General features: G+C 51.1%; 1 protein-coding gene across 4 annotated transcripts in view; it reads left to right on the top strand.

Annotated features, from left to right (window-relative positions):
* ARHGAP40 (Rho GTPase activating protein 40) overlaps positions 1 to 14,945 on the top strand; it is a 475,540-nt gene that overhangs the window by 422,685 nt on the left and 37,910 nt on the right. For all 4 annotated transcript variants that reach the window (XM_086932262.1, XM_086932263.1, XM_086932260.1 and 1 more), the window contains one exon: positions 12,608 to 12,814. In XM_086932262.1, the coding sequence (XP_086788388.1) occupies positions 12,608 to 12,814 (207 nt within the window). The remainder of the gene's footprint in view (positions 1 to 12,607; positions 12,815 to 14,945) is intronic.

Here is a 14,945-nt window from a genome sequence, read left to right as displayed (position 1 = left end):
TGCCTATTACTGGGAACACTGCTCCGTCCCAGGCTCTGTGATCATCATGGCATGGATGGCATCTGGGCTTGCACCTGCAGATGTGATGCCTTGACCTGAACAGATGATAGCCCCAGCTGTGCCCTGCAAGTCTCATAAAGTACAAAATGGGGCATGAGGTTGCACCTGGCGTTTGACGGCTGTACCTTGGCATGCGAGGTGAACCTTGGGCACATGAGGCTGTACCAGGCATAAGACAGCACCCTGGGTTGTCACTGGCATTCAATGGCAGCAGCTGAGTATTTGATTATGTACAAGGCACTGAAGTGTATTGGTGGAGCTGTGCATGGGCTAACCAGGCTGCACGTGCCAGAAGATGGCACTGGAGACTTTCTCTTGACAATAATGGGTGTCTAGCTCTGAGCCTGGCATTTGATACAATTGTCGGTACTCATGAAATTATAACTAAACATTTTAGGTCGCGCCTGACGTATGGAGCTCTAACAAGGCATCGATGCCAACACCTGGACATGTGAGGTTGTAGCACGGCATACGAGGCAACACTTGGCATTACACAGCATTTCCTCAGTCTCTGAGTCTGTATCTGTCACACATTGGCTCTACCTGGGCAAACCTCGCGGTGCCTGTGTATCGAATTCTGTAAAGAGTATGTGAGTCTTTGAGCCTGTGCCTGGTGACGTCAGACACAAGTGATGGCTTTAGCTGGGCTTGTCGTCATTGGGGGGCCAGCATGTGATAGCTGTGTGTTGTACCTTTTCTATGACAGCAGCGTATTTCTTAATGGAGTATATGCTTTAGTAAATCAGTTGCGTTTCATTCATTTAAGAAATGTACATTGTTTAATTTACGTCAACGTTCTCCCGTTCCGTGATGTCATCAGGTCAAATCGTGCGAGGCAATATACTGTGATTTCATTAGGGCCATGGCCGCTGTGTATTTCACTTCCTGTGATGTCACCTGCGCCACAGATCAAGAAGTATCACGTGGTATACTTTCATCATGAGTCAAAGGGAATGGGGCTTGTGTTGTCCATGTGAATTCACTAAAGTGCGTCCCTATAATTTGTCCTACGACTTCATGTCCACAACAGGAGAACATTGATTTTGATAACAATTATTAGGAGGTGCAGATCACAGAATAAAAATTGAACCTCTAGGTCAAAGGACCCATTGCTTATCATTTCCACGTAATTCTGTTGATAACACATCAGCATCATGTGGGGCCGAAAGCGAATGCAGGAACATAGACCCAGGCGTCCAAGGCCAGTTGGGTCTTATATGTGACGATGGCAGACGCTTACGGTGATATGAGGACTAATAAAAAAAAACGAAAAAAAACCACATCAGCATCATGTGTTTAATCTGATTTCATAAAACATAAATATTAAACTACTGAAAGCATCTCCAAGCGAATCACCATAAACAAACGAAATACTGCTGTAGGCAGAAACCCACAGGTTGAAAATGTTTTACTTCTGAAAGGGATCCAGTCAAAGGGTTATATCGGAAAGTAAAGGTGCGCCCTTTTATTCTACGATCTGGAGGAAAAGGTTGTCGCGCAATAAAACAGACCACGCAGTGTCAGCGTAAAAGGCCATTTTATTAGACCAGAACTGCGAATCTGTACATAACAATAAATCAACAATAACAGTAACAGCAAACCCCCACTCACACTTCTCCCCCCCCCATTCGTTTCATTCACTCCGCGTCATCACCAAGCCCTAGCGGCTGCAAACACCCTTCTCTTGCCCGTCAATCACCGTCTTCCAACCCCCAGTCATTGCAACCTTCCATTCACGCTTCTATCCGTCCTGTGCCAACTCCCCCCCCCCCCCCCCCCCCCCAAGGGATGGGTATGCCCGCTCTTGACCCCCTGTCCCTTCGAATCCTGCCAACCAGTGAACCCCCTGTAGGGCGGTTCACTGCCCCACCCCCCCACGGGTCCGTCACTGCACAGTTACTCCCGTCGACACCAGATAGACTCGTTCCACAACTTGCTCACCACATCCCGCAACTCCATCATGTACCACGCATTGCCCAGCCGAGACAAGTGCACACCGTCCTCCCTAAAAGCTAAAGGCTCCTCCAGTTGAATCCCAGGATGCGCAATGACCTTAACGTCCCTGTCCGCACAGTAGAGCCTCATTGCCCGATTAAGTTTCCTCCGGGCCTTCTCAATGGCCCCGTGTTTCATAGCTCCCCTCCACACCTTTCTGGCAATGCAGGCCCCCGCCATCCTTGATTTCAATACTTCCAAGTCCTTTTGCATAAGTTGTAACAGTGCCAATCCAGACAGTTGCACCAGGTAATTTTCCCCCAAATGAATGATTAGCAAATCCGGGCATCCCCTCTGTGGGACCATCTTCGCGAGCCAGGGCAGTAGTGCCCCTCATCGCATTCCGCTCTTTCCCACCATTTCACCTCGTGCAATTGTCCCTTCAGTCCCAAGTTACGGCCGTAAACCTGCTGGTCCGCATATTTGGAAGCCCTGTGCACGAATGAGTGCCCAACGATCCAAGTCACCGTCCTACCGCCCGGGCCACCCACGCAACCTACGAAGAAAAAGATGTTAGAAAAGGCAAACAAAACAGTGCAACAACCAACAACCTGCCTGGGACCAGACTACTTTCTCACATACCTCTCGCAACAGCGCGACTTCCAACGCCCAATCCTCCTAACCCTGTCCCAGGACCAACCCAGGCGAGCCGCCACAGTTGCAGCCCCAATGCGAAAGGAATGAGTACCGAAACCAGCTCCATTAATCCCCAAGCGTCCCAAAGCCATACGCAGCACCGCCAACAACTGGCCAGCCGTCACTCTCGCCCTAGACGCATGGCAGAAAATCTCGCCACCACGGCCCCCAGCCGACCCCAAGAAAGACCTCCACTCCAGAACCGGGCCATCCGCCCCTCCAGACTCATTCAGCCACACCCATTTGCCCCTGCCCACTTGATCCGTCTTCGAGCGACCCAGCCAGATCCCCAGACGCCCCGCATCCACACGCACCTCCTCAAACAACCTGCCCGCCCCCGTCTCGTGCCCAACAGCTCAGACACTCGAAACGCCCCAAAAAACATCCATACCATGCATAAACGGAACAGGCCCACTTCAACCGGGTCATAACAGCATTCCGGCAACACCCCAACCAGCCGAACCAACAAATCAAACGTCACGGCCTCCCGTAGCCGCCCCCCCCCCCCCCAGCCCCCCTCTCCCGGCCCCACCCCCGCAACATGCGAGCCAGCACCACATCCTTGGTGGGGTCAAAACCCAAAAACAAAACACAGTAAAAGGAAATTCCAGCCAGTTTCCCAGAAATCGTTGCAGCAGTCAACCCCCGGTCCATACAAGCCAACACTTAACCCCTCAGACCTTCCACCACAGCCGACTCCCCACTCACAACACCATCCACCGTCCAGCCCATGAAAGTACTAAATTCAGACCATGCCAGACGATAAGTCCTCTTCGTGGTCGCAGCCAATGAACCCTCCACCAGACCAATCATCCTCATTCCCCCAAGGCCCAGATGCCGGCCGGCAGCTCGGTCTTGCAGGCGTCCGCTCCCGGCGCCAGGTGTCGGAACCTCTGCCACTGCGAACGAGACAAAGCATCCGCAATGTCATTATTCACCCCAGGGACATGCTTAGCCCGAAACACCACATTCAGCTGCAGGCACGCCAACATGAATCTGCGCAACAGCCGCAGCACTCGCAGGTCCCTCACCCTCTGATTATTGACCAGATCCACCACCGTCATGTTGTCGACGTGAAAGAGCACAGACCTGTTCCGAAAGTCCTCCCCCCAAACCACCAGTGCCACCAGCAATGGGAAGAACTCCAAAAAGGCAATTCTCCTGCCCTGCTTGATCCAGGAGGCCGGCCAGCTCTCCGCACACCACCTTCCATCCCAGAAAACACCAAACCCCGCTGACCCAGCCGCGTCAGAGAAAATTTGGCATTGCCAGACCGCCCTTTCTTCATCAAAATCCAAGGACACCCCATTGAAGGCCTGCAAGAAGGTAATCCAAGTCCTCAAATCCGACCTCACCCCCAAGGAAATCCTCACTCTGTGATGTGGAAGCACCGCCCCCGACATGGCCATGCCGAACCGCCTGCAGAACGTCCGCCCTGCCCGCACTACCCTGCACGCAAAGTTAAGGAAACCCAGAAGCTTCTGAACCGCCCGCAAAGGGATCCACCGTTCCCCCACAGCCCACTCCAGACATGCAAGAATATCCTCCACCTTGGTCGCAGGTAGGCGCGCCAACCACTGCACCGAGTCCAGTTCAATCCCTAGGAATGTGAGGCAACAGTTGGGACCAGCCGTCTTCTCGGGCGCCAAAGGCACCCCAAACTGCGAGGCCAAGGCCTGGAAATGCGACGGGGCCCTGCCGCACTCTCCCGACCCCGCCCTCCCCAGGAAAAGGAAGTCGTCCAAGTAATGAGTGACTTCACGGCACCCACTCACCCGCACCATGACCCACTGCAAGAAAGTGCTAAAAAGCTCAAACAGTGCAAAGGAGATGGCACACCCCATGGGCAAAACCTTGTCCGCGTAGATGGCCCCCCCGAACTGCATGCCCAAAAGCGCAAAATCCGCCGGGTGAATAGGCAGGAGACGGAAAGCCGACTTAATGTCACACTTCGCCAACTCTGTACCAGGTCCACACCACCTCACCAGCCGGACCGCATCGTCCACCGACGCATACAGCACCCTCGAGTCCTCCTCAGCAATGAAGTCATTCGCTGATCGCCCTTCCGGCCACGACAAATGGTGAATCATTCTGAACTCCCCTTCTTCTTTCTTGGGCACCACCCCCAACAGAGAAATGATCAGGTCTGGTAGTGGCCAGTCCGTAAACGGGCCAGCCACTCTCCCCTCCGCCACCTCCTTGTCCAACTTCGCAGCAACCACTCCCGGCAACTCCCTCGCCGACCTCAGATTTTCAGCCCAACGACGCTCCCTGGGGCCCTGGTAGCCCACCCGAAAACCCTCAGTGAAACCCCAGAAGAGCCGCGCCGCGGCCTCGCGGTCAGGATAGCACGCGAGCCACGGGGCATTCGCCTCCACCCTAACCGGAGTAGGCGCCCTTCGGGCCAGGCTGGCCCCGTCCCCTCGCGTTCCTCCATTGCTCTGAGGGGGTGGTGAGCGTGAGGCACTGCGTAAGGGCGTGTTTACCGCCGCACTTCGAGCACTCGTGCTTGAACTTACATGGGTACCGAGAGCAGAAACCCCGATTGTAGCTCCAACATGCCCCCGTGGCGGCACCCCCGGGCTTGGACGGCTGACCTGACACAATGGTGCTGGGCACTGTTCCACCCCCCGCCCCGCCCTGGGCGGGACGCGGCGGAAAAGACCGATACAACACCGGCAAACCGCTGGCTGTGTGAGTTGACGCCGACGAGTGCGAAGACGCCATCCACTGCATCCAAAGCTCCTGGTCCACCTCACCCCAACTCTTCTCCGGATCCGCGCTAACCCTGGCCCGAAACTCCTCGTCGTAGCTCAACCACGCAAACCCCCCGAACTGCATCTGGGCCTTGCGAATGATATCCATGTATTTAAACAGCGCAATCGCCCGGTCCAGATACTTCTGGCAATACACACTAGCATAAATCAGAAAAGCCGACGTCCAGTTCTCCATAGTTACTGGCACCCTAGGCCGCCTCGTCAACTCCCTCCTTAGCCTGGACCTCCCGATGAAGCAACTTAAAAACATCCACAAACTCGTGCTTCCATATTTTCTCCTTCAGTTTTTCCGACAAGTGCGACCCCAGAGGCATCGCCAACCCCATGTAAGGCATTTTCTTAGGAACCTTCACCCCCTTTTCTTCCTTGGCATCACTCTTGTCCGTTTGCACCCCCAAAGTCACCGACTTACCATCCACCTTCTTACCATTTGCAGGCGGACCGCCGGACGGCGTCTCCCCCTCCCGCACAGAACCACCCCCCACACCCACCGACCGGCAGGTGCGTTTCCGACCCCCCCCCCCTCCCCCCTCGAGGAGCGTCATCCCAAGCCACCCACCAGGCTCCCTCACCTGTGAGTGCCGGCGTCCGCTCCCGGGGCCTTCCTCTGGTCTCCTTCCCCCGGACCGCCATTGATCCGGCCTTCTTCTTCGTCCCAGCCTCGACCTGCAACACACCAAGGTCGTTGTCTCCCGCTGCGCCGCCTACACCTTCCAAGTCATCCCGCACCTCCCCTTCTTCCAATTCCTCACTCTCATCACTGTAATCCAGCTCAAGCACCGGTTACAGATCCACACCCTCGCAGACCACCTCCTTCACAGCACGCTTCACACCTTTCTGCACACTCCCTCGTCCACGCATTCCAGAAGCACCACGTGCCGAAGTCGCCCAATCCTGCGGAGGAGGGACAGCCGCAGCGGACTGCCCTACTTCTTCCGGCCTGCGTCTCGGAGCCGTGGTGCGCCCCACAGGGCCCCCCTTGGCTCTGCCGACAACCGCCGACTTGGATCCCCTCCCGCCCCTCAGGTCGCTCGAACCTGACAGGGCCCCGGCACCATCGGGCCTCAAAGCCGTCCCGGCCGTCCCTGTTCCAGCCGCACCCCCTGGGGGGGGGGGGGGCGGGCTGCCCTGCCTTCTTCACCCTGGCTTTCCTGGCCTCCTCCTCCTGCCTCTCCGCCTCCCGCTCCTCCTCACAGGTGGGGGTGGGAGGACCCTCAATTTCATGGCCCCGAACTGCCCCCACTCTGGCCCTCGTCTCCTCAGCCCTCCTGACCTCCTGAATCTGCTCCAAAATCCGCTCCCCGCGTGACCTCTCCTCCCAGGAAACGGAACCCCAAATCGGAGGGGGGGGGCGGGCAGTAGCCAAAGAAATCACCCCCACGGGGAAAGAAGCCCACCTGTTGGAAACCCTGCACCCAACCCGGACCGCCAATGGGGACCAGAGCGGGCGAAGCGCTCCGGCCTGCCGAAACCCCGGGCGCCACCGGCCTCAGAAGGGCCGGGGTGCCTGCCCTGGAACCCCTGGACAAGTCAATGGGGGCCTCCCCCACCACCCCACCTGACTCCCGCAGCACAAACCCAGGCCCATCCCCTTGAACAGAGTCACCCACCAGGCGGACCAAAGGCCCAGGGGCCCCGCTGCCACCCGGGGACCCAACCAGGACCATGGCAGGCCCGGCCGGGGGGCCCGCCTGTCCCTCTCCCTGCACGGCGCCGGCCGACACCGGCAGGGGCCCGTGGGGCGGAAGCGCGGAAGGCTCGGCCCTCACGGCCGATCCCGTGGCCCCAGGCAAAAAATCCAGCGGGGGGAAAGGCCGCGCTGAGGTGGTCCTGCGCTTCCCGCCCCTCGCCGTATCCTTGGGAACACCGCCCCCCCTCCGAACCTCAGACCCCCCCTCAGGTTCCAGCTCATCCTCCAAGCAGGCGAATACCGCCGCCTGAACCCCGGCCGAGGCAGCCCGCGTGCCCCTGGTGGCCCCAACCCAGGCCTGATCCAATACCCCAGGCCTAATAAGGTCGTCGCGGCCGGCCCTCGCAAGCAGCAACAAGGCCTCCCGGACCTGTTCCGCAGACACACCAGACATCCTACCCAAGCAAGCGAAACCAACAAAGAGAAACAGATGAACCCCAGCTGCCGCAAAACAGCACCGAGCACACACTAAAATTAGCACTAGGCCTCAAGACTAAGTCCTAACCAACTCCTTTTGAGCTCCCTCCCGATGGTGCCAGGCGCAGAAAAGAGGAAGTTCCCTTCCTCCCCCGCGCTTAAATACCCACCCCCTAACTCCTCCTCTTCCCCTACCTGGCCTATCACCTGTGCGAAAGACCCCGGGGAAAGACTAGTCTGCGACTCTGCTTTCCCCGGGGCCCGGCACAATCACAGAATAAAGGACTGCAAACTGTGTGCATTACACATGATATACATGGTTTTCTTAGACCGTTGAAGCAGGACTAAAACTTAAGCTCTGAACACTAGCCCCCTCGAACAACACGGACTGAATGAAATGCGGTGACTTTTCTGTTGAAAGGCGCGGCAGACACAGCAGTCAAGAACAAGGTTGTACCTTCAAATCATTGCCAGTGACTTTCCATTTTGTCTATAAGGAAAGTGTTAAAAGCAAGAAAACCGGTGTAAGTGCCAAAGGGAAGAATTCCTAACATGCAAAGAAGGAATGCAACACACACCAGGCTGAGAGAGACCCCTGTCTGCGAACAGCACCGAGCAACAGCACCGAGCGACGGATCGGGATCGCCCTCCACGTCAGACAGAGCAGGCAGAGAAGAAAGGCACACGAGCGCATGCCGTTTATGAATGACTAGCAACTGCAAAGTCGAAATAAAAATAAGAAACCCAAGCTTTTGTGCACTCCCTCCACTTGGTCAGTTTTCTCTCTGCATCTTGTTTTAAGTTGTTGGCAGGCAGAGAGCGGAAAAAAATAGTGCTGCATGCGCAGGAGCGTCTGTTCAGCGGCTGCTGGACGACGCATGCGTAATATAGCGGCTGGACAGGTCAGGAAAAATAAAGTGCGCGACCCAGCCAGCCAATCGGAAGAGAAATCAAGCAATTATAAATGCAATAGAACTCGTCTTACTCGAGCCCTATTGCATTATAAACAAAAGTGCCTGCCTCCAAGAAGGCGTGATCGGGAGTGGAGGGAGGGAGGGGGGGTTGGTGGTGGACAGAAAAGTTACAGACTGCGGGAGGGAATGGAGGGCATAGGAAGAAAAGAGTTTGTAAAGTAATAGGGACGATAGCCATGGAAGGATTAAAATGACGACATGGCCATGAGGAGGAGGGACAAACAAGCCAGAAACAAATCAGAATGCAGCATTTCTGATTAAAGCCAATGAAAATCATGGACGAAAAGTGGGTGGAGCTTCCCCCAGTATACTGTATACTGCATGTTTCGCAAAGCGAAACCTAAAAAGGCTTACACAGAAGTTCCCATCATCAGCCTAACTGAATGCCCGGTGGATGTACGTCGCACCCCATGATTCCTAACACAAGATGCTTACTCTCTGTCCTTACCATGACACTTCATTCAATACAAGCTTTCCCACTTTCCTCGTCTTACCGCTTCAACTTCTTACCTCCTTGGCAGAAAAGCAGATGACCTCCTTTGTCCGAGGGAAGTGATAAATCAACAGATTTAAGTTGATCGGGTCGTGCCATGTCTCAGACTGCTAAAAACGGACAAAAAAACGGGCTCAGACCGGGGCCGTATATTTATGTCCTTAATTTACAGACAAAATACTATCGGTTATTTAACAATAACTGTGAAAACCCCTTCTGGGAACCCATGTCTGTAAGGCAGTTCCTGTTTATATCTCACATATTGCACTTCATCTTGCATTCCTCAAGACTATTTGCTGTTTCCAGGAGTTTTGTACTTTCTTTTTCATGCAACATTGGAATTGTGTATAGTACATACCATGAACAGATTCCGCTCCAGGTGTCTGGGTGATTTCAGATTCTGGGTGGAAGTTCACATGGACACAAGAGTTCTGAAGCTGAGGCTGAAGGCAGAGTGAGATTCTGACATTACTCATACGTTGTTCAGACTACATGCACATCCAATCCTTGGTCTCTCTACAGAGCGCACAAGCAATGGTATATAAATATATATGTCCCATTTATAGTTGTCCTTTTTCGTAAAAGTATATGAGGAAGGTATACACAGCTGTTTCTGTTCACCGTATTGAAGGAAAAAGAAAATACTGTGTTTACATGTGAGGAGAGTTCTAGAGCTGGTGTGGTGACTCAAGGAAGTACATGCAAAAGGAGAGAGTGAAAAGACACTGATAAAAAGGTAGGCAATAACATGAGAGATGCAGATGAACAATTTCAGAAAGATGATTAGAGAAAAAGAGCCTAACTGTCTGAAAGATTGAGGAACTGCAGAAGAAAGTCCTGTTAAGTGGAGAACAGGAATGACTGAGAAACTCCAAAAACTACTATCCCTCCCACAGACCTTGGTTGTTTAAATCACGGTCTCATATTTTCAGAGTCAAAACATTTTCAATTCTAATTATTCACAAAGAAAAAGACGTTGCTCATTTACCTCTCACAACTAACAAGCTTTGGCAAACCCAGTCAGTCTGACTTGTTTTGTGTCATGTCTAGATGCAATAATAAAAACTCACAAAGAAGCACCAAAATACTAGTTGAGTGGCACACTGTGCAAACGCACTGGAGTTTAGTTCACATGTTTTAAGGCACACACTTAATTACAAAGGCCACCCTCCTTAGAAGGGATTCCTAGATACGCTTCTGTGGCCAATCCCTTTTCAGAGTCCTCCACCTGCTTATCCCACTTAAAGCACTTGCATAACTCGAATTTAGCTGTGGAATTCCCATCATCACAGGGCTAGTATTATAGATGGAATTCCACTGGTGATTTCTAATCCAGATTTATCACATTCTCCAGAAACTGGGGCATTTTCCATTACACCAACTCTAAGTCACTACTTTCATGTCTTGTTATTGCCCTGGCCCTACTTTTATCTCTTGTTCTCGGTTCCCCAAAAGCTCTTGGACACTCCATTCATTCACCATAGGTTCCCCAACCCTCCATTATGCTCTGGCTCTCCATTCATCACTGGATCTTTGTCTTTTCATGCACCATAGGCTCCTCACCCTCTCTCTCTCGATTCATTTCATTTACCACAGGCTGTGTGACTCTCTATTCACAAACACTCTGCCCCGTACACTGCAGGATCTCTTTATTCATTGCCCACAGGCTCTCTGGCATTCCATTTATCACAAACTCTCTGCCCACTCTAGCATTCACAACAGGCTGTCTAGGGTTCAGGCTCTATTGCTCGGTACTGGGGTGAATGTATGACATTGTTCTGCATTCTGTCCATCAACTGTGGTTTTGTATTTGTCACCCCGAGTGGGATGGGTTTGCTCAGACGTGAGTCCCATGCTCTCCACACCAATGGAGTCAAGCTATCCTGGCTGAAGACGGCTGATAGCCAGAAACCGGTCCTAGGATGCTTGATTCCAGTCCAGGAAAGACATGGCTTGGCAGCTCGGGCTGGACTGTTCCCATGAGGCACAGGGTCAAGGCTGATTTGCATATGGCCATGTCTGAACTGGGGTGGTGTGGAGTGCAAATAAACTATGGATTTAGGCCCAGATCTCTGTACTGGGGTGAATGTATGACCTTGTTCTGCATTCTGTCCATCAACTGTGGTTTTGCATCTATTGCTCTCCATACATACCAGGTATACCATTCAGCATAGATTCTCCTTTTTGTGTAGGCTATTTGGCTCTCTGTTTACTACCCATTTCCTTCCACTTCATTAGTCACAGCCTCTTCCGCTAGACTTTCAGTACAGACTCTACACCATTCTATTCTATGCCACTCCACTTACACCTCTACACTCTGTGCTACTCCACCCCAGACAGTGCCACTCAACAGCACTCTATGCCACTCCACTCTAAGCCATGTCACTCTACTCTGTCACAGTATGTCACTCTGTGCTACTCCACTCTATGGTACACCACTCAGTGCAGCTCTACAGCTCTCTACTATACGGTATTCCACTCTACGCCACTTTGTTTCTACTCGTCACCTCTACACCACACTACTCTACTCTACTCTAGGCCACTCTTCACTCTGCTCCTTGCCACTTCACTGTTTGCCACTTTGCTGTATGCCACTCCACTGTACATCATTCAACTCAACACCATTCTAAACCACTCTAATCTATGCCACTCCACTCCACCTTACGGTACCCTATGCCAATCCACGTCCCTCTACACCACACCACACCACTCTACTCTGTTACTCTTTCATGCCACTCTACTCTGCAACAACTGCTAACTTTTAGCTACGCAGAACAGCAGCCATTCTGCTCTACAACATGGCTAGAAGACATTGGCAAAGCAAGTAGCTTTCACATAGGTGAGATCTATTGGCTTTGCCAATCCTTGTTTGTACCTTATTACTAGATGGGTGATGTACCTTATTGGTTGATGGATTGAAAACTGTGTGAATCTTATTTACACTGGTTTTGAACATGTTTTTACACTTCTGGCTCTGGTTTACACTAGTCATTACCCGAAGGTCTGACCTGATGGTATTCGTCAATATTAACACTGTAGTGTACACAACTTGTGTTCAAATTTAAATCCACATTAGTACAAAAACATTTACAACCTGTTTACCAATGGTGCAGGATATAAGTGACCTTGTATGTATTCTGCATCCACAGTACCCTTATATCTTCCAAACAATTTAAGATACTAGAATTGCCATTGTTACCTAAAGGATGTTTAGCCAACCATTATTAGTTGTCACACAATGTTCTGTCACTGGCTTTTTTTTGCACCATATCTTTGTTTTTAAAGGTAAGATCCTTAGGTTGAGTTGAATTAGCATTGTTACTGCTTGGGTGCTGTTATCCTACCTACTTGTAACGATATCTTTCAATATTGAAACCATGTGTTTTGTAACAAATTGCTTCTAGTCTGCTTTGTAGATCAGATCTAGAGCTCCACAGAGTATCTAAAGAAGAATTGCAGTTGAAATCACAATTGTATTGAAATTTTCCTCGGTTCACCATCAAAGCGTCCTTTATATGATCTTTATGAATTTTTCTAATAGCTCCCTTTTCTCTCTTTTTTTTAGGCTTTGCTAGAATTTCTTCGAAAAGTAGTAGTTCATGAGAAAAAGAACAAGATGAACCTATGGAATGTTTCCACTGTCATGGCCCCCAATCTATTTATGCATCGAGGGATGTCCTGTAAAATCCCTGAAGGGAAGGAGAAGCAACTGGCTGAGGGAGCAGCTGATGTCGTCCGACTGATGATTCACTATCAAGATCTGCTGTGGACTGTAAGTCAGTAGTTGATGGCTGAAGAATAAATTATTTTGTGTTTTATGTCTTAAAATCCAGAAGCTATTTAGCACAAGGTTTCTGTCTTGCTTGAAAGACTTCACAAGCTGACATTTGCTGATGGCATGCCAGAGAGATTGCCTTGTTTCCCATATTTCCTGCTAAAGTCTTGACAAAGAATTTCACGAAAGTCTCTAGGGAAGTGGGCAATCACCTCTCCAGGATCCACGGCTGAGTAGTACAACCCTGTCATGATAGAAGTCAGTGGGCCACTCATGTCTGGTGTGCTATGATTTCAATGCATCTGATTCACTTACGATAGCTTTGCCCAAGAAAAAGGGATTTAATTAACATTTCCTTTGAGTGTAAAAATGCTGCCACCATGACATCCTCCACACTTAAAATGGTGTTCTGCATCCAGTACACTAAACCTGAAAGTAAGCTCTATTTTAACTGCTTACTAGCCACTAACGCTATACCTTTCGTAAACCATAACACTTTACCTAATCCAGCGCTTTGTAATTGTTCATAGCCGCTAACCTTAACTATCTCCCTAACTATAACCCCTTTTCTGTTCCTCACATCAATATAATCCTGCATGTAACCTGTACACAAACTCAAAACCTACTACTAACCATATTCCAAGCCTTTCTTTTATTTCAACAAAAATTAACATTTGACAAATGTCCCAAAACTTTTTCTAAGTACTTTTATGAACTAATCCTATTATTGATATTCGGATGTGAATGATTCCCTCCAAAGGCATCATCTACTGTGGATTAATTGCAATGACCTAATCCATGTCAGAAAAGGCTGCAAATCTCCCCTAATATTAGCTGGAAACTGATGTATTTTAGGACCAGGGGAACCTGCCAGAGACAACAGATTCATTTTCCTGGGTTCAACTCATGCTTTCCTCCAAACGCCTATACAGCATACTCACGAGACTCTTGGGCTAGTATTTGTAGAGGCTTTCATTAGAAGCCAAACCTGTGCAGGACGCATGCAGAATTATGATAGCACATATCACAAAGTGGCAATAGAGAATTTGCAGAACAGAAAAATTACGGATGGAGGAGATACCATCTTCCGTTTGATAACTCCCCTTCCCACGGAATCTCTTTTAATAAGTAATGCCTAAAAAGTCTGCCAAGGTCGGAGAAGGCATACATCACCGCATAACTGTTTGGTTAGAACACACATCTATCTGCTTACTAGACTAGACTGTTTCGGAGAGAGCCCAACCGCATTCAGCCAATGTTTTCGGAGAATTAGCTCGCTAGATGCAAGCATGTGTGACTCTCAATTTCAGAGAGCTAAAGGCGTCTTATTTGTACTGTTTCTAAAGACCACTGTGAAAAGGGGTTTCCCTTGATATCTGACAGTGTGGGAGTAATCTTGTGAGAATTCTTACAGACTTACATGAGCATATATGTTTATGAAAACACACTTCCACGAATATATGAACAAAGAGCACACTATCATATTGAAACAAGCATTTACAATGCAATGGTTTTGCCTTTGTTAAAGTTTGAGCTATTGGCATTGCTCTTGACAATATTTTTATTTGTTTTTTTAACATAAATAAATGGCATTGTCATTTACAATGCCACTAGCTTTATCTCTCGCAAATGACACACACACACACCCACACAGAGCCCCCCCAACACACACCCACACAGAGCCCCCCCAACACACACCCACACAGAGCCCCCCCAACACACACCCACACAGAGCCCCCCAACACACACCCACACAGAGCCCCCCACACACAGCCACACAAAGCCCCCCACACACCCACAGAGCCTCCCTACACACTGCGAGCCCCCCCCACACACTGCGAGACCCCCCACACACTGCGAGCCCCCCACACACTGCGAGCCCCCCCACACACTGCGAGCCCCCCACACACTGCGAGCCCCCCCACACACTGCGAGCCCCCCACACACTGCGAGCCCCCCCACACTGCGAGCCCCCCCCACACTGCGAGCCCCCCCACACACTGCGAGCCCCCCCACACACTGCGAGCCCCCCCACACACTGCGAGCCCCCCCACACACTGCGAGCCCCCCCACACACTGCGAGCCCCCCACACACACTGCGAGCCCCCCACACACACTGCAAGCCCCC

This window comes from Lissotriton vulgaris, chromosome 7 (assembly GCF_964263255.1).
Source record: "Lissotriton vulgaris chromosome 7, aLisVul1.2, whole genome shotgun sequence".
In the NCBI taxonomy this organism is placed as follows: Eukaryota; Metazoa; Chordata; class Amphibia; order Caudata; family Salamandridae; genus Lissotriton; species Lissotriton vulgaris.
The sequence above is the reverse complement of the archived record's forward strand: the minus strand, read 5'-3'. Positions and strand labels throughout refer to the sequence as shown.